This window comes from Exserohilum turcica, assembly GCF_000359705.1.
Source record: "Exserohilum turcica Et28A unplaced genomic scaffold SETTUscaffold_16, whole genome shotgun sequence".
NCBI classification, from domain to species: domain Eukaryota; kingdom Fungi; phylum Ascomycota; class Dothideomycetes; order Pleosporales; family Pleosporaceae; genus Exserohilum; species Exserohilum turcicum.
The window spans coordinates 325,885-353,126 of record NW_007359981.1 but is presented as its reverse complement, the minus strand read 5'-3'; the positions used below and the strand labels follow the sequence as shown (position 1 = coordinate 353,126).

Genomic DNA, 27,242 nt, shown 5'->3' with positions numbered 1-27,242 from the left:
AATATTATTTGTCCATCAGTGATAGGTGTAGAGCGCCACATGTACACCGCTTACAATGGCATCTCATATCTTGTTTCCTTGCGATGTGAAGGATTAAGTTAAAATGTATTTGTTTCTGGTGCATATCAGGCAGTGTTGCTTCAATGCACGAAATGCAAGAGGGAACTTGTAGACCCGGAAATGAGATTTAAACATGTCCTCAACACCTCCTCCTTCCTAAATGATAGCCAGACTCCACAAGTCCATGTGAAATGGTGCAAGATGCGTGGGACACCTGCTGTTCCTCATCCTGTCCAATCTTACCAACGCAGCCATCACATCCCTATTTTAAGTCATATTTCTTGGCGGGAGTGTATGCAATTGTGAAACTATGTAACAGTACTGTATATGTAATATCCTGCCGTCAGTCTTCTCAACATATTAACCAATCCTCCCGGTTTTGCCCAGCGACACGGATTTCCGATATCCATCCATTTAGGAACTACCATTCCAAGCGAACCGCGTCGAAATAATATACTTCTTCTTCTTGTTCTTCGTTTCGATCATCACCAATTACGCCTTAACCTCCTTCAGCTTAATATGCAATCCGCCCTTAGGCCTAGCCGTAATCCCACCCTGGATCTCAACCTCATACGCGGGGTTCTCAAATTCGAATTCAAATTTCCCCACAAAGGCAGCGACCAAGCATGCGAATTCGGCCTTTGCAAAGTCCTTGCCGATGCAGCTCCTCGGGCCGTGTAGGAAAGTCGTAGTGGCGTAGTTGCTCTCGGCGCCGCCCGTGTTGGCGGTGCCAGGCTGCATCCAGCGTTCTGGGTTGAATTCGCGGGCGTCGGGGCCCCAGAGATGTGTCGAGGTGTTGACGGCCCAGGGACAGATGACGAGGGTGGTGCCTGCGGGAATGAAATGCGAATTGATTGTCGTGTCGTGAGCTGCTTCGCGCAATGTGAGTGGTACAGGAGGGAAGACGCGCATGGTTTCTTGGAGGACGGCATTGAGATAGGGCAGACGATCGATTTCCGTCGAGGAAACTTGGCCACCGTTTTCGAGTGCTGAGGACAGCTCTGCGCGGATTTCCTGTCGGAGGCGTGCCTGGACGTCTGGGTGTCGGCATAGGAGATAGACGGCCCAGGACATGGCCGAGGCAGTGGTTTCGTGGCCTGCAGCAAGGAAAGTCATGAGCTGGTTGACCAGATCCTCGTCACTGAAGCCACCAGACTCCATGGCTACACTCAGAATATCCAGCCCCTTGGCCTCTCCGCTTTCCATCTTTGCGCGCTTCGAACGAATCAGGTCTGCGGCTACACTTTTGATGGTACGAATTGCACTTCCAATCTCGTCGTTCCGCTTTAGAGGTAGGTTGGTAGCGAGCCAGTGCGGGAGCAGTCCAAGGATAACCTGAACGAGCTGTGCACCACGGGTGTTGCTGAAGATTTTACGGTATGTCTCGTAGAGTTCATTGTTAGGATGCGTGATGGAATCAAAGTCCTTGCCCATGCCAGCCACGCCAATAATGTCGAGCGTGGCGCGGGAGGCCCAGGATCCTATTTCAATAACGGATGATGTATCGGGACTGCTGTTGATCGTCTCGGAAATCTTGTTGGTCATTTCTTGGGATTTGCCCCAGAAGATCGGGTACAGGTCCTTGACATGGCGGAAGTTGAAAGCAGGCATGAGGTGTTTCCTCTGGCGCTGCAATTGGTTAATATCGAGATAAATATCTGCTGAAGCTCATCACGGCGCTTGAGGTTCCAGTAGGGCAATGCATACCTTGTGCTCATCGCCTTCAGCAAGCAAAACACCAACCCCAAGTACTCTTCCCAAGCCGACCCTTAACCTCGCCGGCTTGATAAAGTCGTAGCTCCTGTGCACAAGGACCTCGGCGAGGGCCTTTGGATTCGTCACGAGCACCCGAGGCTCATTGAACAGCCATCGGTAATACAAGACGCCATCATTCGGCAAACTGTCGATCCAGTCTCTCTGCGGCTCCCCTGTAGGCTCCTTGTAGATCCTACGGAAGTGGCCAAGTAAAAAGTGCGAGTCCTATTACCAAGAAGCATGAGTATATACGTCTTGCAGATAACTCTCTCAGCCTGCTCTGGCCGTGGCTGAAGAAACAAGCAGCACAAAGAGAATGCGACCAAACACTCACCGGAGGAGACGGAAGCTTCCTCAGCGGGGTCAAAAATATAGGATACACAAAGACGTCCCAGGCCAGCTGCGCGAAATACAGAATGGCAAACACAGACGCCGTGTTCTTGACGGGACTCTTGGCAGAGAAGGGCGTGACGCCGGGCGCATACCGCGAGCTGAAGAAGGTGAATGCCGCCGAAGCCAGGAGCAGCAGTCGTTTAGACACCGCCATGACGGGGTTTGGGGGCGCAGGAGAGGTGAGCGGGGGTTATGCAGCGGCTGGGCGATACGTTGGTGTGGCGATGGGTATGGGGGTGCTGGCTACGAGGCGATAAGGCAGGGGGGTTCCGCCAAAGCGCTAAGTAAAAGCTTGTGATACAGTGGCGAGGTCTACCTCGACAGTGTTTGGCATCCGACAAAGCAGGGCAATGCTATATATATATATATATATATATGTACAGTGGCTGAAGGAGATGGGGATGAGGACGAGCGAGCTGTCCTCTGCGACGCAGATGTCGAGGGCGTTGCTCTTTCAGGCAGCCCACACAGTTCCTGTTTCAGCGGAGGTGTCGCTATCGGCCAATCAGATGCGTGGCGACGCGGACAGCGACTCCAGTCGGCACAACGTCTTGCCGACTGCTGCGCCACAAGGCAGACCTCATTGGAGCCGGCTTGCGAAGTTGTGTTCCGAGGACGAAATCCGTTTCCTTGTTGGGTGCTGCATGTATGCGAGGTCGTGGGTGTAAAATGGATGCCTAGATGTTGCGGCAATAGCGGCGGACGAAAAATGTTACTTACGCGTGGCCTCTGAGTAAACTCCATCATCGTCTTACGGAGCTGATTACCCGCAAGGTCTCGTGGATTGACTACAGTCAGGCTGAATCGTACTGTGTTGATTGTGTTCGTGATATTATGTTGTTACAAGCCCAGACGACGAAACGGGCTCCTAGGAATTAGGCCCTCCGCCCCTATACACCCCTCTCTCCCCCCTCATCGTTTACGCCGTACACCCTTGCCACCTCCCGCGTTGCCAGGCTTTCTGCCAGAACTTGTCCCTTGATCTCGCCCCTGGGCTTCCTCGTCTCTGATCAACAAATCCTCTTCGCCATACTCATCCCCAGATTCCTCCTCATGCTCATCGCCCGACTCATCCCCAGAATCGTCTTCCGAATCCTCCACCGCTGGCATCTTTGCCAAATGCCCCGCCGTCTGCTTGTTCCACAGCTCCGCATACTTTCCCCCTTCATTCCTCAGTAGCTCCTGGTGTCTACCTCTCTCGATGATCTCGCCCTTTTCCACAACCAAGATCTGGTCTGCATCTGCAATCGTGCTCAGTCTATGCGCAATCACAAACGTTGTGCGGCCCTGGCTTAGTTTGCTGAAGGCTTGCTGGATGAGTGCCTCGATGGAAGAGTCAATCGCCGACGTTGCTTCATCCAGCAGAACAATCTTGGGGTTCTTGAGGAGCACGCGGGCAATGGCTATGCGTTGTAGTTGTCCACCCGACAGCCGTACCCCGCGTTCGCCCACCTTGGAGTCGTAGCCATCTGGAAAGCTGACAATGTCGTCGTGGATCGCGGCGGCGCGGCAGGCATCTTCGATTTCGGCGTCAGTGGCGTGGAGTTTGGCATAGCGGAGGTTCTGCCGTATGCTTTGGTTGAAGAGGACAGGGTCTTGAGGAACGACGCCGAGGGCCTCGCGCAGACTGGCTAGCGTCACGGAGCGCAGGTCTTGTCCGTCAATCACGATGGAGCCGCTGGTTACATCGTAGAAGCGGAAAAGAAGTTTGAGCATGGTGGATTTTCCGCCGCCCGTTTCACCCACAAAGGCAATGGTCTGACCGCCCGAAGCTTTGAGATTGACCTTCTTGATGATGGGCTTGCGCGGATCATAGTGGAATTCAACGTCCTTGAACTCCACCTCCCCAGTGTGAACAACGAGGTCCTCGGCGTCCTCCCGGTCGGGGACAGAGGGCGAGGTGTTCAGCAGCTGGAGCAGGCGCTCCGCGTCAATCAGAGAGGCCATGATTTGTCGGTAGCTGTACGAGAGAACGTAAAGTGGCGCAGTCATCGTACTCCAGTACATGACCAGAGTCACCAGGTTGCCAACTGGCTTTTGCCCTGTAACAATCTGTGCCATGCCGAAGACACAAGCGCCGGCGAATCCAAAGGTTGTCACAATATCCTGTGCAGCATGCCCGCCATAGGATCTAAAGTAGTACTGGTATTGCGACGAGATGGTGTTCATAATGTTCTCCGCATAGCGCTTGTACTCATACGACATGCGGTTGAAGTAAGCGACCGTCTGCCAGTTGTGTACCGTCTCGTTGACTGTCGAGTGTTCGCTTCGTTGTTTCTCCACATAGTCTCTTCGCTTGGGCTGCGAGAGTGACGTAAAGTAAAATCCAATAGCCATGTATGTGGCGCCCATGAAGAGAATGATGAAGGCCATGTACGCATCGAACAGGTGCGTGACATAGTACATGGCAACAAAGAGATCCAGGAAGATGGGCGCAACATCGAAGAGCACCATTTCGATCAACATGTTCAACGAGGACGCCTGCTCAACGGCCTTCAGTACCTCGCCCGAGTCCTTCGAAGTGTGGAAATCCATGGAAAGACCCATGACGTGCTTGTAGGCCAGCAGCGTAATGCGTTGATACGCAGAGTTGGAGATGACGAGATTTGCGATGCCATCTAAGATGCCAACTCCGCCATAACTGTTGATCCATGAAAACAACACCCATAGCCCGATGTCTTTCCACGGCATCTCACCACTCTGTGTGTCATAGGCATGCTGTAGTTTGGTCGTGATGATACCGAGTTGTCGAGGCGTAAGTAGGTTGAGAGCCCGCTCTTGCAGCATATGAATGAGCCGCACGCCGAGAACGGCCATGACTTTCCAGTCGTCCTTTGGAAATAGATACGGCAGGAAGACGGCGAAGCCTTTCAGATAGCCGAACCAGCCACCGTGCTCTTCGAGGCGCTTCGCTTGTTGTGCCTTCAGTTCGTCGTTATCGTCGTCGTCGCCGAAGTCGCTGTCGAAGTCCTCAAAATCGCTGAAATCACCTGGGGGGATGGCGCCATATCCCATGGGGCTGAATGAAGCAGCCGATCCGCCTCCACCTCCACCTCCACCTCCACTTTTTTTCTTTCCCAGCAGCGATTGGCACTCTTCGTCGATGCTCACTTCAGTCTGTTTGGTGACAAGGACAACAAATGCATCCACCACCAAGAGCAGCGAAGCAAGTGCTCTGATGTAGCCAACAACCATGGGCAGATGGACATGTCCATCTTCCGACGCAACAGAAGCCATGATCAAACAAATTGTCGTCTCAAAGGCAAACTGCAGAACGAATGCGCCAAAGTATGCATGCCAACGCAGCGACTTGCTTGACCACAAGATGCATGACAGCGGGCCCCAGACGAGTATCGAGCCCAGGCCCCGTATCACCAAGAATTGCGGCGCTGTGTAATTTCTCTCGCGTATCGCCCGACCGATGTAGTAGAGGACCTCTGTGATGAATGTCATGAGTATTGTAACCATAAAGGCCATGATGCTTCTCCGCCTCTTCTGTGGTACTACTCGCGGTTTGTGTAGAACGCAAATGCTGAAGAAGCATGCTCCTAAGTAGTAGAAGCCCACCATGGGAGCGTTCATGTAGCTCAAGAGCGACATGGCGGCGTAGGATGGGGGCGGAGACATGTCGTGGTCCATGATGGCGGTTGCAGTGGTCCTATTGAGATATCGGTCGTACACGGCCAGGCCAGTAGTGGCGAGGCTGAGACGGCGATGATGTTACTGTTAAGTAGAGGTTGGAGCCTTAGGAATGTAGTGTTGGCAGGCAAAGAAGGAATAGCGTTACCGAGCCTTCTGATGCGGCTGTAAGTCTGCAGCACCGCCACAAGGCCGTAATGCGCTTGCTGACAGCCGGCGCAGGCAGCCACAAAGAGAGGGTATATTAGCAGATGAGCTGGATGCAAAAGGAGAATTTTTTTCCGCTCGAGTTGGTGGCCGTCGAGGGCGTGCCATGCTGCGACTTATACCGAGCAGCCAGCCAGCAGCGCTTTGATCTACAACGCAAATCGCGATAAACTCTTTTCCGACGGCGTCATCTTACTACGGGTACGCAGCGTATAATCCAGTAATTCCCGCGCACCAGGCCGCAGTCGTGGTCCAGTGAAGAGGCTGCGACGCCCCTTTACGAGATTAGGTGGTGTGGCGAATGAGGGCACCAGCGCTGCTGAACCAAGCACTGCACCGTCAAGCTGACTCACCGCTGCCACAGCCTGGCCATTATTGCGTCAATCATGGTGCTTGTCGGGGGCGTTGGTGGGTCGCATGCTCTGTTGCAGCCAGTACACACACCCTGGTCGTATATGCGTATAAGAAAGACCGGTGAGAAGCGCCGAGCATGGCAAAGAGTAGACTGGATGCCTGTCCTACGGCTGGTGGAGCCGGTCCATGTAAAGTTTGCCGACACAGCTGTCAGCGCGCAAAGGAAGTACAGCGAGAAATTGAAGCCAAGGATGTGGTGGTGCGACTCATCGTGAGTATCAAGATGAAGATGTGTCTCGAGGGGTGGTCAGGCCGGGGTAGGGTTACGTGCGACAGATGTGGTTAACCTGCATGGACGCGCAATGACCCAGGACGCGCAATGACCCACCCCACCAAAAAACCTATTGCAAAAGATGAGGCTGTACAGCCACCCACAGTCGCTATTATCACGAGATTTTATGGTGTTGTAGTAATTATAGCATTGCAATCATGATAGGCTACTTGTATCTACTTAGTAGCTTAGTAGTACGGCCGTGGCGGGTGGTCTAAGTTGGGACGGCTAGTGCAGCCACCTCAGCTTGTACATAAGATGAATCAACAATAACACGTTTCTGACGCTTCTGCTTTTGAGAGGAGCCTTGTGAGGCTTTGCGCTTACCCCTTTGGGATAATTGTATAGCTTTTTCAGCCTCCCGGGCTGCCTTTCGAGCCTCCTTTTGAGCCACCTTGGCGGCTCTCTCCTTCTCTCTCACCTCCTTGAGCCTCTCTCTCTCAACACGCTTCTCTTGGGCTATTTAAAGCTTGTACAATTGAGCTTGTCTCCTTAACTTAGATCTCTTAGCTTTCTAGAGTTGTAATTGCTGTTGTTCTTGTTGTCGTTCTATCTTATTCTCCTTGGCTTGGCGAACCTTCTTAGGAGACCAAAAGACAGCTCCTCTATGGTACTCCTCAGGCCTATTGAGTTGAAGCGTGTAGCTCTTCTTTTGGTGTCTCTTTTTGACCTTTAGAGCCTCCCTTAAGCCCTAGTTTTCTCCTTTAAGTATACTATTTTGAGCTGAGAGGTGATGGAGGCTTCGGCGAAGCTTTTTTACCTCCTTATTATTGAAATCCTTCACCTCCTGGCGTATAATAGACTTAATTTTGAGCCAATCATCTCCACTAAGGACAGAAGAAGAGCTTTTATCTAAACTAGAGGCCTCTTGTTAGAACTTTTGGAGAATAACCTTAGCATTTAGTGGGTTAATGCTAGTTGCCTTAAAGGAGCTTATAATAGTCTCCTTTCTAAAAGCTGTATCCCAAGCCCTCTAAAAGAGCTTAAAGAAGTCTCCTTTTGCTAGAGGAAGGATTCTATAGCTCTAATAGAGGAAGTTTGACAACTCCTTTGAGTAGGCTGACGCTAGAGGCCCAAACATCCCAACGTCAAGAGGCTGAAGCCTATAGGTTGAATGAGGAGGATATACAGCAACTAGAATCCTATAGCTGTTGCAATAATCTAGAAAATCTATGGTTACATGAGATAAGTGGCCATTAACAATGAGTAACTGGTACCTAGTTCGAGCGTAGCGTGCAGTCTCTCTTTTAAAGACCTCTTTAAGCCAAGCTAGGCCTATATCATTGTTAGACTATCTAGAGGGCGATGAGGTAACAAAGACTAAGTGCTTGTTTGGATTAATAGCCTCTACCTAGGCTGATTTTAGAGCTCCAGCATCTGACTAAAAGATGAGAGATAGAGAAAGAGGTGTACCATCTAAGCAGATACAGGCTAGGACTGTAATCCACTCTCTAGAGCCATCTTGTAGGCTTGAAACAACTCCTCCTCTTTCATATTGCCTCTTACTAAAGTGTTACGAACCTAAGGAAGGGAACAGCACAAAGATAAAGAAAGAAGAAAGGAAGAAGCCCATGTCAAGGCCTCACGAAATAACAAGAGCATATAGACCAATGACGCATAAGCGCCCCGCGTCCCACGGTCTTAGCAGAACGCCACCATGAGACAAGTCACGTGTGTCCCACAGATCCCACGATGTCCTACGAAGTACCACGCATGGGACAACATAATACATGTAGGACAATATGGAACATAGGTCATTCCTTTAGTATATAGCATAGGCATTAAGCCCTTATAGCTTAATGTGTTTAACTTAAGTTTTAAGTACAAGTATAATATAGAGAGTTATTCTACTTGCACGTTACTATCCTCGTTTGCACCCTGTCACTCTATCTGCAAAAACCAACCAACAAGAAGATCAACACCAGAAGTCTTATATTACTTCCACTTGATCTATACTCTTAACATAAAGATCCTTTTAGACCTTCTAAGGATTCTAAGTAAGAAGCCCTTTTTATCTATATTGAAGATGTAAGAGGGCTGTATATTGTACTCCTTTATCTTATTGTGTAACAGCTCAAAGTACAACCTATACTTAGTTGCTGAATCAGCCTTGTGACGCTTCTAGTCTATAGGACTCTGCTAGTGAGAGATAAGATAAGAGGAGTTCCTGCAGAGGAACCTAGAAACCTAGCGTTCTAAAACGTCTCTACTAAGCAAAGATGACGCAAAATGGCGTGTTATTAGACGCGAAGGTGGTATACGCCTCTTAGTAAGGGATTTGATGTACTGTACAAGCTCCTTTTCGCGTTGTGGGTGGATAGAGAGGTGGGCGAGCGCGCGAGGCTGAGTTTTGCCTTAGTGTCTTCGAGCGAGCGTACGATAGCTAATGCTAAACCTTTTTGCAACTTGGCGATAGCTGAAAGATGCGCCTAGTTCGCGCGATTCAATTTCTTTAATCGCTTCCTGAATTAGGTCTATATTAGTGGAGTTATGAGGTATTTTGTGTAGGTGTTGAGTTTGGTAGGGTGGGTCATTGCGCGTCCTGGGTCATTGCGCGTCCATGCAGGTTAGCGCCATGATCCGCATGGAGCGAGCGTACCGCGTACCAGGACATGTTTTACACGCAATACGCCGCAGAAACAAACGCTCGCCAATCGGCATGCACCCAGCGCTCTATGCCGATTCTCTTGTCCTTGGGATACTCGGTTGCTGGGATCATGTCTTTGTTCACGGTTGCACGACGACCCTGCTCTCTCTCCTTGACTCGATTCACCACACCTTTCCACCATGCAGGGATCATGACGCCCTTTGATCGACTTCTCCCAGAGCGTATGCATTTGTCAATGCCCTACGACCTCTCACTGGTATCGAAAAAGCTGGCTGCCCTGCTAAAGAGAGGGAACTAGGCTATGCCAGGCCCTAGGGCCCGTCAAACAGCCCGTGTCTGTCGCCCAGAAGAGCTATACCCAAAACCTCTTGTCGTTGCGGCGCGGACTCTCCCAGACCCACAGCCCCGCTTGTTCGCATGGAAAAGGACGGGTAGTCTGACGTCCCTGCTCATCCAGTGCTGCTGATCACGGCTGCACGCTGATCTGAAACTCGAATATATCCCAAGAACCAGGATGAGCAACTCTGCGATCCGATACCCAGCACCAGTTCTACCCGGAATTCCGCATATGTTGTATCGGCCTTTTGACATTTTGCTGCTATCCTCGGACTTTGCACACCTAGAGAGCAACATATGCGGCTCACCTCGTTGCTGTGAAGGGCAATATCTCGAGGTCGAGATCCAGCAAAGGACTTGACTGCACTATGATGCTAGCAAGAAACGCCCTGCAGACTGGCCAACGCAAGAAGCGCCTTCTCACAGTGACAGAAATGCCAGGCCCGTTTGTCTTTACTAACCTGACCTTGTCGTACATGTGACTGTACAAACCACTTGCTCTCTTCAAGTACGTGTTGGGGTCTGATGCATATAATCCAAACATATGACTTTCTCCTCTGTAATCAGGTTTCCAGTACAGCTCACGCTCTGGCTCGGTGCTGCAAGAGTGCAAACGGCCAAAGTCAAATAGCGTTCTGGTCTCTTCACTGCACAACAACTCTTCACCAGCTGTCCCCGTATTGTTGATTGCTCTCGACAATACTATCCGAGCTCTTCACCGCTGCAAGCAGATACTCGGATCTATAGGTGTCAGTTGGATCCATTTCTCACTGTCTACCCCCCTCATCGATATCGCTCTCTAGCACAACAGTCAACCCAAGCCAACTCAGTCTCTATACCAAAGTGCTTGAGCAACATGTCCGACCGAGGCGCCACACCACCCATGCTGGCTCCAGCAAACGACAAGAATGATCCTACCGTAACACCAGGCCCTCACCACAGCGCTCCGGACGTGCGTCTGACGCCCGTACCCGCAGGCTCCAGCCGCCGCCAGCGCACCCTACTTCTCAGTACTCCAAAGCCCACGCCCAGCCCGTTTCCACTGCGCACACCGCGCACGCCCGGAAACGCAGCGCTGAATCCGTGCACCGTAGACGAGTCACTGTATGCAAAAGTCACCGTGCACACGGCAAAGTGTACCGAGTGCGACAAGCGTAACATGAACACCATGCGCCGCTGTCCAGGCTGTACGTTCCAGGTGTGCCAGCCGTGCTATCAGAGGCGGGAGCGCGAAGGCAAAGGACTGGTTCATGGCAATATGCCCACGCCCAGCGGTACCCTTGCAACTAGCAGTGGCGGCAGGAAAGCGAGAACGAAGCCAGTGCCGAGTCTGCTCAGTGCCAGGAACCTGGAGAAGAAGATCCCAGGGTCCAATCAAGAGCAGAACATCGTTCAGATGGAGATAGATCCAGCGCCACCTGCGTCGAAGTCGACAAAAGCCAAGAAGCGCGCAATGAAGAAGCCTCGCGTCGAAGACAGCGACGTGGAAGAGTCGTCTGGAGATGAATTCGAACCAGATGATGCATCACCGACACGCAGCAAGTTCCGGCGGATGAACCTCTCCTTCGCGGAAAGCGCCTTAGCGACGGCCCTCAGAACACCGCCGTCCACACGCGCAGCTCGGAGATTGAACGCGGCTCCAGTGTGTGAAGAACCTTCGCCGACAACAGCAACAGCAGAGACGTTTGATCACCAGATTACTGCCCACTATACACCACCCGAACATCTACGCAACGACATCTTATACCAGCAAGCGATCCAAGGCTACAACGAACCGTTACTAGGTCGGCGGGAGCCCGTCCTCTCCAACCCCGTTGCCCACATTCCCGCGATTGTGCAGCGTGGCGGCCAGCCTCGGCCCTCCGCCGAAGAGATTTACGGGAACATCCAGGCCAAGCTTCCGGAAAAGCTGTCCAAGATCAAAGGGCTTGGAGTGGCTGAGAATGATGCATGCTCGTTCACTGTCCGAGCTTGCGTCGAGCAAGAAGCGAGGAAATACCAGAACGGCATTCTCATAGATGAGGATGAAAATAAGGCTTTGCTTCATGCCATGGAGAGTGCTGCGTTGCTATGGGGAAAAAAGACGTACAGAAAGCTGGATCCAGCTATGCAGCAGATGCTGCGGACTGGGTTGAATCTGCGTCTTGACAAGATCGATGGCGCGTACATGGATGAACTGAGGGACTTGATGGCCGAGCATGCAGATCGTATGTTGAAGGAGTTGGCTGGAAATGATGCGCGCTCCATGTCGCGGCCGCTTCCGTCCGGACAATAAGCCAAGTCAACGTAGGGTGGTATCTTGGCGTCTGGTACATAGGTGATGGACCTGTTTCAGCTGTAGCATCCTGAGATTTTCTCCTGGTCATGTCTCTGTGGGTCTTCCTCCCTAGATCATTTGGTAAATTCAACCACAGTAGGGCGTGTAGAGTTGGGTCTTGTACGATAGGCTTGCATTATGCGGTTGATGGCTGTGTGCCATTGTAATACACATCTGACAAATGCATAAAAGATGCTGTAGAATGATATGAAAATCGCTATGCTATGTAACACAAACGAAATATGTGAGTAGTAAGGCCAACGGCCCTTGCACAGAAGAAGCAAGCAAAAGGGAAGTATTATGGGTATCCGGAATAGGAGGTCATACGATACTGAACAGAACAAGTACTGGAAAAGAGCAAAAGGTCTCTGTCTATAAAACCAGAGACAAGCGCGTCGTTGACTATTGTGTTGTCGTGTGTTTATCGTTGGCCAAACTGTATCGTCAGTTTGCCATTGGCTGGCTTGATCTGGTCCAGCTCGTCTTCTCCCTGGTTGCCTACGGCATTTTCGAGCCAGGCTGTTTCGTCGTCGTCGTTATCGCCAGTCGAAGCCGGGCGGTTGTGTCTGACAGACTTGAAGCGCTCGTTGAAGAGGTGGGCATACTCGTCGTTCTTGGAGGGCTGCTCGGCAACTTCAGGGAGGGCGTTGGGTTGCGAGACTGGAATCAGCTGCCTGCAGGGGATGGGCGTTAGAGCGAGTACCGTAAGGCTGGACAGGAACCCGAGGCTTACTCATTTGTTTCCGCGCAGATGCGCTCGAGGTTCTCGCGCTGGCGGCGAAGCTCCTCGGGGTCCGGCTGGGGCAGATGGTGAGTGCTGCTAGCGGTGCCGTAGTTGGGCTGGTACTGGTCTCCCAGCAGATGCGAGGAATCCGAATGCTGCGCAAGCCCATGTCAGCTACTCGGCCATTCGAACAGCGTCTGCGCGAGGACTCACGTCTATATCCGAAGTCCGCTGCCCTCCCAGGCACGACGCGCAGACACCCATTGTGATGAAGCTGATGTGTACGGCAGGGACCAAAGGGGTGCGGCTGGATGCAGACGGGTGGAAGCAGGGACTCGAAGGTTTGGGTGGGATGCGGTAGCGTGAAGGCGCAGGCACCTAAACAAGGCGTGCTGCTCTGCACGTCGTCTGGTACGGGCGCTGCGTCGTCAGGTTGTGATGATCGGCGCCAGAAACATCCGATGTCTTGGCGTGAAGAGCCGCCTCTCCGCCCGTGCGCGCCTCAACTATTCCTGTGCATACATGGAGGAGACATTGCTTGGTGCTCAGCCTCGTCACGTTATCCGTGGCCCCTGTGTAGGTCTTGAGCCTACACAGCCCTGACTACACACCCCTGAAAGACCCGCGTCATGGCCGACGACATGATGGGTTTCCCCCCCTGTATCTCGACCAATCTTAGGCAAATTGCTATCGTGCCGTGGATGAAATGGAATTAGACCATACAGACTTTCCATATCTCGCCGGTTCATGACATCCTATGCTGGGAGGATGATCATGCAATCAATGTTCTTGAAAGCAGAATGAGTTGGCAAGAGATGCAATGCCTCTCATTAGTCGCGGCACTGGTAGCCCCGACATCTTCTCCAACCGCCAAACAGGTGCTCGTAGATGGCCATGTCCAGACTGCCCAAGCAACCGGAAACCGCATTGGGTAGCAAGGCCATCCTAGACACGAGTTGCGAGGCGAACCGCTGGTAGTGTCCCACGGTCAGCACGCTATGTGGTTCATCGAGTATGGCGTATTCGGCGCCACTGCCATGTGCCACGACAACCTTTGCTACGTCGGGCACAACTGAGAGATTAAAGACGATGCATGGGCTTTAGCGCCCCTGTAAGCCGTGAGCATTGTCGTTTTTTTGTTGGGCGAAGTCGGCGGCTTGCAGTCGAGGCGAAATGCCTGCTCTGGCCTCTGATTGGCCTGACCCTTGGCGAGCTGTGTACCACAATCGCATGTCCTACAAGGTCTGCATAGGCTCAGGATGCATTCAGACAAGCCTACAACGTGCTTTATCGCCAGACACGTCCGCCTAGTCTTGGTTCATGCATCCACGTCTTCTCATCCTGTTCATGCTGCCCCAAAGCATGCTGTAAAGACGTCAGGGGCAATATCCAACTGAACCAGGGCGAGGCTCGATGCATTGTACAGACTGTGTGCGTTGTATAGCGTGGATTGGTGCGGGTCAGATTTTGCGTCCGTCCCGACATGCAGATAATTTGCGGGAGCGCTATGGGAGGCAACATTCACCCGAAAGGGTAAAGCCATCATGCGCAATGCTCGTAGTCGCAAACAAACGGGCTCCATTGGTGAGCGCCAAACAGTACGTATCGCTGGCTTGGATAGTCGCCCGCATCTGAGGTAGAGCGAAATGAGGACGGCACTGGGCATGATGCCCAGCTCGTCCAAATGCGCTCCTCTGCATCCTCATTGGTGCCTCTCGTGCTTTACATGTGTTCCGGCTAAGCACAACGATACTGATTGTAGCCCAATACATGCCACCTACGGCCTGTATACGACCATTCCATCGTGGATCATGTAGGGAACCATGTCTCCAAGGCCTGCGGACAACACGTCATGTCGACTTATTGGCCCTACGACCGTGGTATCGCCTCACGCATCCACCTAGCTGCGTCTCTCCATCCAGCCAAAAGCAACGGTACACGAGCCACAAGCCGCAGTATACCACAAGCGCTTAAACCTAGTCGCCGCGGTAAGGCTACCATTACAAGATCCTCAAAAAGCTAGGGTACCCCGTAGCCTCTTCAACCCCCCTCTTCCGCGCCGCGAAAGAACCATTTCCTGGTCAAAGCGAGCCGACTAGACGACACTCGAGACCGTACGACGGCTGCCCAGGTGGCTAGATGGTCTATGGAGCCTTTGGTTTACGTAGCTCCGAACGACGTGCGGGAGGCGATCGACCGCCTTTCAGGCCACTCAGCGTTCGCCACGTAAGTCAACATTTTTGACTCTCTTCCTAGCTCTTCTGACTGATATGGTACTCTCAGAACCTCACTCACTCTCACCAGCACTGCCCACCCCCATACCAGCGAACAAAAAAGGACGATGACATGCGACATGGACGACGGATGCGACATGACACAGACAACGTAGTCGACCTCCAGCGGGAATAAAGTCTTGTTGGACCAAGGACCCCTCAACACAAGCCAAAACTATCCCTTGCTTCTTTCCGCCCGGTGCGTCCCGCCTTCTTCCGCGTATGCCTTTCAACAACTCATGACGCAAAGACTCACTTCGAAAGAGACAACGGAGGGCGGTGGGGGGGTGAGTTGGCTGCCGAGTCAGACCTTGCGGCAGCCATATCGCAATTGGGAGAGCGGATGAGAACCGGAATCGACAAGGTACAGTCCGGCCTCAGCAGGAGATTCTCAAAGCACACAAAGTGATGTCGAGGTGGTGAGCCATCTGGCAGCAATTTGGGGATAAGAGCTGGGGCCCGGCCCTTTCTTCGGCTTTACCCGTCCACGCCATTCCGCATTAACCCTAGCGTCATCACGTGCTCTTGGAGCTTCGAATTTACCCCACCGCCCACTACCCCCCGACAAAACATCTTCCTCAACGTCCGCTCCTCCACTCTCCGTACCTCGACGTCATCGCTTCCCTTACTCCAGTCCTCTCCTGTGTCTACCTCGACTTCGTATCACGAACCTCTCAGACACCCTGAGACGACGCTGCCGCTGGCCACTGGGCCGTGCGCATTCGACTCTCCACTTCTATTCGCGGCTACGCGACATTCGCGGATTGGATAGCTTCAGCCCCCAATCCACGGCACAGCGGCTACGTTCACAACGACTGAGCATGCAAGCAACCAATGATAGGAGGAAGAAATAAAATGTTCATTGCATCGTTCAATCCCAAGAGGGCTCGCTAAGAGAAAAGAAGCGACTGTAAGAGGTAGCGCCCGGCCTTCCACCCTTCGTCAATAGCAGGTCTTCCTGCGTCACATCGCTCCCCGAACCGAAAAATTAAGTGGACTCAATCTGAAAGAAGATACCAAGGCGCCTTAGATGAAACGAAACCCCAGAATCCTGCGCCATGTTGCCTCCGAGTTCAGTGAATCGCTTGCAGTCTGCGGTTGCGCTCGTTGGTTAGCTCACAAATCTCTCCGTCCAGCCCGCGAATCATCTCCAAGGACTTCTCAATGGAGGCTGCGAATTTGTGAGGTTCACGTTGCCATCGGCCTACACGGTCCACCTCAGCGGCTCTGCGGCGCATCTTGGTGCTGATCTTCTCGCACAGCTTGCAGTATGTGCCAGTGGGAACCGTTTGCATGATGAGTTTCATGCCGCACGTCTCGCCGATCCGGTACTCCTTGGAGCAGTGCTGTCGGAAGTGGCCCCACTTCCAATCGCCACAGGCAAAGCGGTGCTGGTCGTAGAAGCACATGTTTCAGACTTGAAGAGTTGTGTCGGCTGGAGCTTAATATATTAGCCTTGGTATCCAACTGCTTGGACGACAGTCTTCTGATGCGTACGTATTACTCCTTGTTCAAACGCTGGACCTTTTTGATAGGGCCCGGCGACTGCGTATCTGGAAACGGTCAGCTCAGGGGCTCTTGGACGTCCAGCCATCGAGGTCACACACATACACGGAACGGTTGGATGATAGATGTCCTTGGGCAATAGTGGACACGGTCTAGGGCCTAGAGGTAGGTCGCTTGTTGAGCTCAATGTTGCAAAAGGTGGAAGATGTTCAGGGATTGTCGTCAATGACTGGAAGATGCTGGTGAGTTGAGCGTGGAGTCAAACTGAGAGCAGCAGCATACCACTATTTATCCTTCGAGACGGATACCTCTCGCCGACGCCGTTGGCCACACCTGGCATCCGAGACTGTTTCGTTGTCAGACCACAGATTGCTGCCATGGCCTATCCTTTCGTCGACGTGGTAGCACCCCACCTAGCCGCGTCCAACGACATCGCTACGATTCACGGATGCCGTTTATTCTGACGCTAAAACAATGCGGAGACGGGCTGCAATGATACCCTAGGCCGTGCCGGCGTTTCCAGCTGCAGAGAGTTATCACATATGCTAGGGGATCAACGCGTCGTGGCTTCATGAACCACGTAACCCTGAGTCCCTGGTGCGAAAATCCCTCATATTCCTTGTCGAAATGTCTTAGCTGGCGCTCCAGGATGTTGTGGTATGTCGTTTTTGGAGCCTTCCGGGCCTCTCATGCCATATGGGATGGAGCATTTGTGAACCGAGCTATGATCACGTGCTGCTTGGTTCATGCCGAGTCACACTCCGCTTGAGAGATTCTTTGCCAGGAGTGGCAAGCGATTGGCCAATGGCGTCCGCCGAGGTACCCAACAGCGGACGCCAAACGAGGAAAGCACACAACGCAACCTGGAGAGTTCTGGGCACCCCTTCTCCGTTACGAGCCACGGTCAGCCCGTTACCAGATGCATTGACCAACGTTTGGAGCGTATGTCTCTTCGGCGCTCTCGATTGGGTGTTATTTGCCCTCCCGGATGTCTAGCACGAGTTGTGCTCGCGGGCTTTCGGGCGGTTGCCGGCTCGTTACGCTTCATCTTGGACCCCGAAATTTTCGTCTGTGGCCAAGCTAATCAATCTGTGTAGCATCACTCAGCTTTCACCGATGGACGTCTATCGCGTCTCATGTCCAATTGAGAAGGGCATTCGCCTCGCGTCACCAGCCAGCGACTGCCGGTGTCTACACGACGGACCCAAGCTGCTCTCGGCCAGTCACCTTATCTCATGTTGCTGCAGTACTACATGTTAGACATTACGTCCGGTAATCCATGATTGCCACTCGAATAGGACGCTAGCAACCTCCGCATGCATATTGCCTTGCATGGACTGGGTCCTCCATTCAGCTGATCCCCATCTCCACTCAACGGCTGGCGTTTCCCGTGGCCGGCCCAATGTTGACTAACTAGGTGCTGCACGCTGACAGGCATGCCGCACTCTGATAACAGGATGGCGTGAAGTTTATGCGGAACCTAGCCCGCATCGCATATCAAGGCAATCACCTGGACCCCCCCGGGCATACACTAGAACCGGCCAAAGCCTGCCCCATCGGAGATCCTCTGACGTGGCGAGCGGTATGTGGTTGATTAGAGAGGAGGCTATATCCCTGACATTCATGTCACCATCTGTCATAGCTTTTACGAAGGCGTCGGCGTTGGCTCGCCTGTCTTTCCACGCATAATCAGCATGGAGTGCCTTGTCCCTGGCCTATGGCGAGAGCTTCATGATTCCAACCCTTCTTACCGGTGAGCCCACAAAAGAGGTTATCCAAGGCGTGAGGGCTGGCTGTGTTGGAGTCCATGCGGTGGCGATATGATGCAGCATGGCTTTGGTCAATCATGTCGAGCAGGCCTGCCTCTCTGTCGAAAGAGGCAAGAAGTCCACATTGCCGAACCAATTGCTTTGGCAGCGAATAGATTGAACCGTACAGCTGTGGTTGTTTTTCATTGAAGGAAAAGCGGGCGTCGACGGTCCATCTGCAAGTAAAGTGAGTCTATACCAGATGGTGCAAAAGGTGAGGTGCTGTTGTGCTGTCATCCGACCAAAGGGGGGTGGGAGGGCCTCGCGTCGCGCACGGAGCCACACCAGCCATCACAACAAACATGAGAGCTGCGGCCTCTGCTGCGACCACAAGGTAGCTTTTGCAAAGTAGGTGCGCAGACAATTGATGCGTTGATCAAGCTGCCTTGTTGGGCCATGTCTGACGCGGTGATTTCCATGTGTTGACAGGCGTCAATGGGCGGGTTTTGCGGGCTGCCCAGCGACGTCAAGTTGTCGCTGGCCATGACTTGACGTTGAAATTTGCTACACGGCACTCCGCACACACTTTTCGTCATGTGAGGGCAAAGCAATGCTGGGTATGGCGCGGGTACATGGGCGGCGGAGTAGCTAGGGAGGGACGTCGCACGCAATTTTGGTCCCGAGACGAGCAAGTGCTGTGCTTGTGTGGGTCGGTGTCAGCGGTCGCCGGCGCCCTTCGGTGCATGGGGACGACTAAGCTGCGTATTGGCGGATTGGCGGGTGCCGCTTTCACGGTGGGTCAAATCGGCCTGGCCAGCTTGGTTGCAGGTCCCCCGCTCCATGAGGGAGATGGTTGGCTGGCACATGATGAGGGGAGGGGGGACGAGGGGAGGGAAACCAGACATATACCGAGAGAGAGAGAGAGAGACAGAGAGAGATGACAGCTTGAGCACTACAGACGGTTCGTTTAGGCAAGGCCGTTGTGGAAAAAGAAAGCATACAGTGCCTCTCTGTCTGTCTCTCTCTTTTTCTTTCCCCTTCTCTCCCCTACCCCCACTGACACACCCTGTTAGCGGTTCAAGAAGACTCTTGTCATTACCGCAGTGGTATCTAGTGTGGCAAGAAGACTGACACTTGATGATTCTGTGAGGCAAACCAAAAGCCCCATGTTTTGCGGGCAGTCGGCTCCAGGAGGGGAGGAGTAGAGTGACGAATAAAAGTGGCGGGCATCTCAGGCTGAAAAGCCCTGCCTCTTTTTTTCTGGTCCTTGGCTTTTTTTTGCACCCACGGAGAAAGGACTTGCGGGCACCATGCACCGCTGGGAGAAGACGCTCTCCCTCCCTCCCTCTCTCTCTCGCTCGAGGGGGTGCGAGAGCACGGGAAACTCCTGCCATGCAACCAAGGTCTAGCCGCATATGCACGAACGAGGAGGGATCAGGGCACAAGTTCATGGTCTGGCTGATTCCACGCGTCTTTTTGGGCCAAGGGGTACACCAAGTGGCTTGTCAGACCGATGACGGCGAGCGGCAGTCATCAGAAGCAGAAAGAGGGCAATTAATGGAAAAGGAGGGGCGGGGGTGTGGAAGAAAAGGGAGTAAGGAAAAAAAAATTGCTCGGGGGCGTATTGGTGTGGACAATGTGTGTTGTCCACTTTTGACGGATGCGCATGGAAAACACACACACACACACACACACATTGCATGAATGTAGCAGCCAAAACAGTCTTGGGTCACTGAAGTGGCCGGCACAACAATGTGCTGATCCGGAAGAACAACGGTACAACGGGATTTTTTTCGGGGCGGGCTGTCAAACGTAGAAGGCTGCCATGTGTCGTCGTCGTCGTCTCTCGCCCTAAGAAACAGGGCGCAGCAGCAGCACCAGCGACGCCATACAGACGCAAGCATATAAAGCAGCCTCCCTCTCCCCCCCCCGCCCCCTCCTTCCCCTCTATGACGCAGGGAGAGAGAAAGACAGAAAGAAAGGGAGGGGTACGGATCAGCCTCCGTTGAAGGCCTCCGTCTCGGGACGCGGCAATCACTGCTCGTCTTGGATGCATACATATAAGAAAGAGGCTGAGCTCGGTACGCAGTGGGCGTGTGTGTCATTGATGGAGAGCCTAGGTGTAGGGCAAAACATAGCACCAAAGGCGTATAGAGCCCCGAAGGTGCTTTAGCGCAGGCATCTGCTTTTTCAAGCCGTGTGCATTGCATTAGATAAACTACATACGCACCCAGCGCCACCCAGCCTTGACAATTAGCAGCAGCAGCAGCAGCATGGCTAGGGGGGAAAGTTACATATCAACAAAGGGCGTTAGGGCGCCGCGCCGATCCAATTGGTGTAACAGGCTGTAATAGCACAAAAACCCATCTCCCCGACTACTGGGTGGCAGCGCCTGCTAGCCGGGACGACGATTGATCGAATGAGCGGTGACGAGACAGTGACAGAAGGACCGATACCACATGCATGGTAAGCGTAATACCCTTAGATCAGCCAAGTGGGGAGGCACGAAACAAAGGCAACATGGAAAGTGTGAGGCTAGCCCATTGCACGACAGCGGGCGAAAGACGTTGTCAGCGCGCCGGCATGGTCAGAATGCCCGCCGACATGGCGGCCCAGCGCTAGACGAAACCCTCTGTGTTGTGTTGAGAAGCGCCCAGCAAGCCCCTCCCCAACGGCTTTTTCTCTCTCTCTTTCTCTAACCCTGGCCATGAGGAATAACAGTAAGCGAGGAGAGAGAGAGGGAGAGAGAGAGGAACAGAGACGACAACAAAGAGGAGGCGAGAACCTCCGCCTCGTCCAATGCACACGACGGAGTCATTAGCCCGGAACAAGGTCCGCTCTGGGACACAATCGTGGGTGCAGCGACGTGCGTCATTAGCTCGCATATCGAACATTCCTAAGCGAGAAACCGGCCACAGGCATGATGATGACGCTTGCACCAAAGTATTGTAGTTATCAGATCAGAGACGTGCTAGCCACGAGTTCGTCGGCAAAGAGTGGCGCTGGGGACCGGGGACGGCGGCCTAGCTACTCGTGCTTTTGCGGAACAGAGGTATTCCATCGACGGTCCTGATGTAATGGATGGGCCAGCAACAACGGATGCGGATACTGCTCCGACAGGGGCAAAGCCCTGGATAAGTATGCGTCTTGGGTTCTGGGACGGTTCCCCGTTGAAGCCAGACGACGTGCCGATCTCCGCCGTTGCCTTGTAGACAGCCGTGGGAATGAGCTGCCAAGTCAAGTACGTCGTTGCATCCAAACGAGTTGAAATAGAATGCCAGTAGAAACTAGTGGCGTGGTCTTGTGCTATGGCATACGGCCTCTTGCGGGGTATCTTGCCGCAATATCAGCTTTGCTTGTTGGAGATGCTGCACTGTTAATTGCAGCCCCCTCTCCACGTCGTCGAGTACATGCAACACATGATACGCGGGATGGACGCTGGCTGTTTGTTCACAGGGGACCCTTCTCTATGAATCATGATTTCCCGAAGAAGTACCGCTGCGGGATGCGACAGCAGATCTGAACAGGTCGAGCGCCAGGGTGTTCGTATGTAGCAGCGATAGGTATGGCGGGGTATCTCCCATCTGCAGCCCCACCAGCACATCGTGAACAAAAGGAGATGGGCGCGAGAAAAGAATGAAGCAATTCGCGTGCCGACCCAATCAAGCAATATTTGGCCGTTGTGTGCGCCTGGTACGGGTCGCCTTGCTTTTCTCCACGCTCGGCAGTATTTCCTCGACGCAGCCTCTGTCCAAAGCGTACATATGTGAAGGGTAACCCCCGTAAAGCTGACTCTGGCCCTAGGTAGTATGGCAGGAAGTGCGGGGCCTATAGCATCAACGGCATGAGCACATACGGCTCGGTAACCGCACAAGGTCGCCGTGTGACGCATCAAAAACCAGATTTCGGGCCTCGAGCCAGCTCAGGCGAGGTTCACAAGGTGTCAGGCGCTGTGCCACGTTCAATAAGCGAGAAGGAGGAGCCAATCGGGGGGTGCAAAACGTGATGGCGAGGCAAGAAGACCAATAGACGGGGCAAGAGACTGCTTGGGGCCAAGGAAATACCACGAGGCATCATCATTTAACGTCCACGTACCACGCGATGCTTCGTCCCAGCACCGGATGCAGAACCGAGGTGAGGGCAGTGCTCGAGATCGATCTACGTTCTTAGTCATCCAGTTTAGCGCAACGTCGATTGCTCCTGAGTTCCTCCTGCGAATGAGCACTCTCCCACAAAGTCTCGGTGCTCATCGCACATCTGCTAGCCCAGCAATACGAATGGAGCCTACCAGAAGAATGATAGTGCGTCGTGTCGCACAAAACCATGGCCAATCGTAACATGTCGACACCTCGCTCATCGACGGTACGCCCTATCCAGCCCCCCCCCCCCGAACGCCTTCTTCGATATGCCCATACCGGCCGCTACCCATGGATACAGCACCGTCACCCACAAACACATACAGCTTGGGGTATTCAACCACGGCCTCTGCTGATGATGATCGTATCCGGTAAATGTAATGTTGATTGCGACTAAGAAACCCATAATTTTGAGATTAGCGTCTCCTAAGGGCGAATTGATCTAATCTCAGTTGATTCATGTGGAAACTCAAGCACACAATAGTACAACTATCGCGACCAGCCCTAGCGAAGGCTCACCCGCTGGCGGAAAAGGGTGGACGCGCCCCCTTGGGAGTATAAGTAGGTGCGGTATATAGCTAAATGGAACTCGGACGACACCGGGACGGCTATGCGGAACAGCCAGAGAGGTATTTCCCAAGCTCGAGCTTAACTCGAAAGTATAATATAGCAATCCTGAATCATGGATAGTTACCAGTACTAGTTCATCGAGTACGCATCACCACCATCAGGGTCGTGATGAGCTCGTATCATTCCAACGGCATCTACGCACCCGTCCCGACCCTCGCTATACCCCCACCCGCCCGAAAGTCATCCGCCCAGTGTAGATCTCGGCACTTGGCAGAACGGCTTACCATCTGACAAGCAACTTTAAACCCTACTAATTGACCGCTATTGCGATTTTTATACCGTCTCCCGTGAGACACTGGTTACATATTTTTTATGGATAGTGAAAAACTACTACCCGACCAAGCGGTTGTACCATGCAAATATGCCCATGTCTGGATATTACAAGGCCAAAGTGCACGTCCAGTAGTCGCGCCGACTATAGAACCGGGTAAGGGTCAAGGTAAACGAACTATGCAAGATCGTCCCCGTCTATGCTGACAAGAGAAATTAGGACAACTCAGATGGCGCGTACAAAAAGGAGGGTGCAGTACTTAGTGATGACATCCCGCCCATCCGCCAATTTGCTTCTTAACCACCATCTAATCGTCGACCGGACAATCACAACCCACTCGACAAGATGCGGTTCACGATTCCTCTTTTCGCTCTCGCTGCTGCGATCGCCGGCGCCGTCCCGGCTGGCTCGAGCCAAGCATCTGCCCATGGCAAATGGGACGTGACCTTCACCCGATCACGTACTGTAATGAGCAGCTACAGCGAAAATCTGCAAATTTGGTTCACGCCGCCGGATGGCTCCTCGAGAACGAACGTATCATGCACGGCCAACGGATACAGAGTGAACCCACCGGTGTTCGCCGAGGGCTGCACTTACCCGTACATGAGCTACAACTACACAGACGATTGTAAGTCGCGTGCAAATTGTTCTCTTCCGAGGAAACCCAAATGCTAACCAAACCAACATAGCCGTCTTGGAGATCAAGCAACGCTACTGGGACACAAAGACTGGCCCGAGCGACGCATCCGGGTCTGCAAAGCTCTACCTCAAAACCGGCGCCGACGGCGCATGCCATGGTTCGGGAACCATCTACGCCAACTTGACCACACCCATCCCCATCGAGTGCCGTCTGGATGACGAAAACAAGTTTCCCTGTAACTTTTAATCGCGATCCCCCAACCACAAGAACAACACCCTGTACATGGCTAAATCGGGCGGGTGGCGGCGGCTGCTGGATCAACTTTTTCTCTCTTCTCTGGGCAGAAGGAGATCCTCTTTCCGGCCGGAACCCGATGTACATACATATATATATATATGTATGATTTTTTTTCTTTCTCTCTCGCTCTTCTCTGTTTCTTCGTAGAAATTGAAGACCCAGATGAAACATGCGCGTCACACTTTTTTTTTTTTACCAAATCTTTTGCTATCACATCATTAGTCTCCTGGAGCCCTGTGTAGTTGCCATAATCTTAAGACAAAAATCCATGATTGCAAAGTCCTGCGGAGCTTTGCGCATTTGTAACTCTGGTTTTGGTGCCTGTATATAGCGGATTAGTGAAGTTTGTTTGGTCTCTACGACTGGTTTTGATGGTATAGAGAAATAGACGTAGGTGGTAGATGACGTTGTAGAATGGACTATTACATGCATATGCACATGCATGATGTCTAGCATCTTGAGGATCAGAGAGGCGCGCCTTGGCGAATACTACTGCTGCTACTACTACTATTGCCACTTGCAGTAGTTTGTGAGCTATCACCACGAGCCTCTATATCTTACAGAAGAACCAAAGTCAGCAGCATAATTTCCGTGTATGCACATACAACCGTAGTCTAGCACCTCATTCGTATTCGTATTCGTAGTATCGCCACTACTAAACGGCTCGTATCAAAGAAGTCGAGTGAAAAAAAAATCATACTACCAGACTCGCCACGACAGCATACCTTGTGACTCAAGCATTCCAGGATAATCAGAGAACAATCAAAAGCCGAGTGCATAATTCCGAATATATACACATATACGCGTACGACTAGCCTTTATCGTCAGCAGCACAGATTCCCACTCACACATCCACACACGAGCATACTCTAGCACATTCCCATTATAGATTCCTTCACCGCATCCTCGATACCAACGCACTTATATGGGCCCCGCAAAAAAAAAGCCCCCCCCCCAAAATGTCCAAACTCGAAAGAGAGGAAAAAAAGAAAAAAACTGCACAGGACCGTTGTCAGAGTAAGAAAAAACACTCAGCAGTCTGACTCGAGATTTATCCAACCCGTTCGTAATGTAAGCTGATCTGATCTGATCTACACCCACATGCGCACACACACACACACACTGCATACCCACAGCCCCACAGTACATACTATACACGTGCACAAATATCAAGTACTTCCATACTACACATCATGACACCACTTTCCTTATTTGGGCAAGTAAAAAAAAAGGTCAGACTTCGGGGAGTCGGGACCTTTGCTCCCCCCACGGCCACATAGTCTATTCCCCTCGCCAAACGACTCGGATACCGGGTGAAAACAAAAAAGGAAGCGCGTACACGGATTGGTTGTTGATGGGATGTGATGTGAGATTTTGGCGGGCTAGCCAAGGCGCGGCGGGGCGGGTTCGGGAATGTATATATGTAAGAGTTGTAAGTAGACTTGATCGTTTCTTTTGCCGGTTAGTGGTCATGGTGGTGAGCTAAGTAGCCGAAAGGGCATGGTTTTTTAGGGGAAGGAATAAACAAAGAACAAAGATGGCTTGAGGGAATATTACGTAGGTGGGAAAGTTGGAAGGCTGTGCTGTGTGCAAGGATAATAATACATATTAGGGCAATACAATGATATGTGTTAGGAAAGGAGGTTTTTTTTGGGTTTCATTTCAAAAGTGTGTCATGTGTTGTACGTAAGTAGGCCTAATAAATAGATAAATAGATAAATAAATGAAGAAAGAAAAAAGAAAAAAGAAAAAACCGGCGGGGTAACTTGTTCTCTGGAGGGCAGAAAGGAATACTACAGTAGACACAGTAAGCTACCGATTTCTTTTCCTTTTATTGATAAGTAATTTTTTTGATCGTGTTCGGGACTTGTTATTGCCATTTGACTTTTCCTGCCTACAGACGCACAAACACGAACGGACGAACCAATCTGTGTGTTTTACAAGGAATTGAGCGGCGTGAAATGATGATGATGATGATGATAAAGATTATGTACTATCATAGCCCCCTTCCTCCCCCTTCTCATCCCCCCCCCCAAAAAAAAGAAAGTCTATCGTGAGAACCCAAAATGGGACCGGCCGGCCGGGCTACACACAACACAACATAACACACATAGGGAAAAAGCGCGCGGCGGCCGGATTCGCCTTCCCGTGCATACACATGCGGCTCTGCCGTTGCGGCGGCGTTGAAAGATGAGCCGCGAAGGAGAATTGAGCCGCCCAAGAAAAAGTCCGTCAGCACCAACAGGCTTTCTCGGCAGCTCTGCGCGGCGGCGGCGGCAGCAGCGGCAGCAGCAGCAGGGCTTGTCCGTCAGCCACAGGTGTGATTGCGCTCAAGCAAGCTCCCCCCTCCCCTCACTCGCTCCGAAAGGCTCAACTGGGGCTTATGCCGTGCAGCCAAAAGACGAAACTACCAGGCTTGCGCCCCCCTCTTCCTCTTGTTCACATGCAACGGCCTATTACCATGGCCGCGCAATCCCAGGAAAATAAAAATTGAAATAAAATAAACGCCACTGCATCGTCATAGTCAGCTGTCTAATTACACCATAGCCAGAGAGAGGGCACACCAACATACATACATACATAGATACATCCATGCACCATCCACACACGTCTTTTTTTTTCTTTAAACAGGCATCCGATGTCTCTTACTCAACCGCCTCCTCACACGCGTCTGCCTGTGCCTATGCCCCAGGCCCAGCCCAGCATTTTCGCGTTTCGTTTCCTCTAGAACCGGATGCTGCTCAGCGCCATGCACATCGCTAGTGCCAGCAACGCTATCGACGTCTCGCAGGGCGCGCAGCTCATCGGCGTGCAGCTGGGCGTCGAGCAGCGCCGACTGGTCGTATAGATTTGTGGTCGAGGGGCGCACCAGCACACGGCGCGAGCGCTGGATATTGTCGCTTACATCTGGTGTTGGTGCTGCGTCTCTGCGGAAGAGGTGGTCGGTGAAGATGCGCTTGAGGAAGAAGCGCGGCATGATTGGTTGGGTTGGTGAGCGCCTGAGTGGTTTGGTTTGG

General features: G+C 52.4%; 10 protein-coding genes across 10 annotated transcripts; 4 read left to right on the top strand and 6 right to left on the bottom strand.

Moving 5' to 3' along the window:
- Positions 1-345: 345 nt before the first annotated feature.
- On the bottom strand, positions 346-2,396 carry SETTUDRAFT_168561 (uncharacterized protein). The gene is made up of 3 exons (XM_008026017.1): positions 2,150-2,396; positions 1,768-2,040; positions 346-1,689 (listed from the first exon to the last, which is right to left on the bottom strand). Exons 1-3 carry the CDS (start codon positions 2,360-2,362, stop codon positions 553-555), a joined length of 1,623 nt encoding a protein of 540 aa, XP_008024208.1. The 5' UTR covers positions 2,363-2,396; the 3' UTR covers positions 346-552.
- A 620-nt stretch (positions 2,397-3,016) lies between these two features.
- On the bottom strand, positions 3,017-6,126 carry SETTUDRAFT_129846 (uncharacterized protein). The gene has a single exon (XM_008026016.1). It carries the CDS (start codon positions 5,845-5,847, stop codon positions 3,121-3,123), a length of 2,727 nt encoding a protein of 908 aa, XP_008024207.1. The 5' UTR covers positions 5,848-6,126; the 3' UTR covers positions 3,017-3,120.
- Positions 6,127-10,566: 4,440 nt separating this feature from the next.
- SETTUDRAFT_108172 (uncharacterized protein) lies at positions 10,567-11,958 on the top strand (the record flags this gene model as incomplete). The annotated part of the gene is made up of 1 exon (XM_008026015.1): positions 10,567-11,958. One exon carries the CDS (start codon positions 10,567-10,569, stop codon positions 11,956-11,958), a length of 1,392 nt encoding a protein of 463 aa, XP_008024206.1.
- A 164-nt stretch (positions 11,959-12,122) lies between these two features.
- SETTUDRAFT_168555 (uncharacterized protein) lies at positions 12,123-13,206 on the bottom strand. The gene is made up of 3 exons (XM_008026014.1): positions 12,938-13,206; positions 12,734-12,879; positions 12,123-12,674 (listed from the first exon to the last, which is right to left on the bottom strand). The coding sequence occupies exons 1-3, from the start codon at positions 12,986-12,988 to the stop codon at positions 12,422-12,424; spliced, it is 450 nt and encodes a 149-aa protein (XP_008024205.1). The 5' UTR covers positions 12,989-13,206; the 3' UTR covers positions 12,123-12,421.
- A 1,108-nt stretch (positions 13,207-14,314) lies between these two features.
- On the top strand, positions 14,315-14,915 carry SETTUDRAFT_168554 (uncharacterized protein). The gene has a single exon (XM_008026013.1). It carries the CDS (start codon positions 14,577-14,579, stop codon positions 14,745-14,747), a length of 171 nt encoding a protein of 56 aa, XP_008024204.1. The 5' UTR covers positions 14,315-14,576; the 3' UTR covers positions 14,748-14,915.
- A 926-nt stretch (positions 14,916-15,841) lies between these two features.
- SETTUDRAFT_168552 (uncharacterized protein) lies at positions 15,842-16,723 on the bottom strand. Its single transcript, XM_008026012.1, has 3 exons — positions 16,609-16,723; positions 16,495-16,550; positions 15,842-16,432 (listed from the first exon to the last, which is right to left on the bottom strand). The coding sequence occupies exon 3, from the start codon at positions 16,404-16,406 to the stop codon at positions 16,071-16,073; it is 336 nt and encodes a 111-aa protein (XP_008024203.1). The 5' UTR covers positions 16,407-16,432; positions 16,495-16,550; positions 16,609-16,723; the 3' UTR covers positions 15,842-16,070.
- Positions 16,724-17,135: 412 nt separating this feature from the next.
- Positions 17,136-18,022, top strand: SETTUDRAFT_168551 (uncharacterized protein). The gene has a single exon (XM_008026011.1). It carries the CDS (start codon positions 17,250-17,252, stop codon positions 17,598-17,600), a length of 351 nt encoding a protein of 116 aa, XP_008024202.1. The 5' UTR covers positions 17,136-17,249; the 3' UTR covers positions 17,601-18,022.
- A 145-nt stretch (positions 18,023-18,167) lies between these two features.
- Positions 18,168-18,693, bottom strand: SETTUDRAFT_168550 (uncharacterized protein). The gene has a single exon (XM_008026010.1). The coding sequence runs from the start codon at positions 18,349-18,351 to the stop codon at positions 18,193-18,195; it is 159 nt and encodes a 52-aa protein (XP_008024201.1). The 5' UTR covers positions 18,352-18,693; the 3' UTR covers positions 18,168-18,192.
- A 4,940-nt stretch (positions 18,694-23,633) lies between these two features.
- SETTUDRAFT_27588 (uncharacterized protein) lies at positions 23,634-24,174 on the top strand (the record flags this gene model as incomplete). The annotated part of the gene is made up of 2 exons (XM_008025863.1): positions 23,634-23,916; positions 23,978-24,174. 2 exons carry the CDS (start codon positions 23,634-23,636, stop codon positions 24,172-24,174), a joined length of 480 nt encoding a protein of 159 aa, XP_008024054.1.
- A 2,674-nt stretch (positions 24,175-26,848) lies between these two features.
- Positions 26,849-27,202, bottom strand: SETTUDRAFT_38804 (uncharacterized protein; the record flags this gene model as incomplete). Its single annotated transcript, XM_008025898.1, has 1 exon — positions 26,849-27,202. The coding sequence occupies one exon, from the start codon at positions 27,200-27,202 to the stop codon at positions 26,849-26,851; it is 354 nt and encodes a 117-aa protein (XP_008024089.1).
- Between the last annotated feature and the right edge of the window lie 40 nt (positions 27,203-27,242).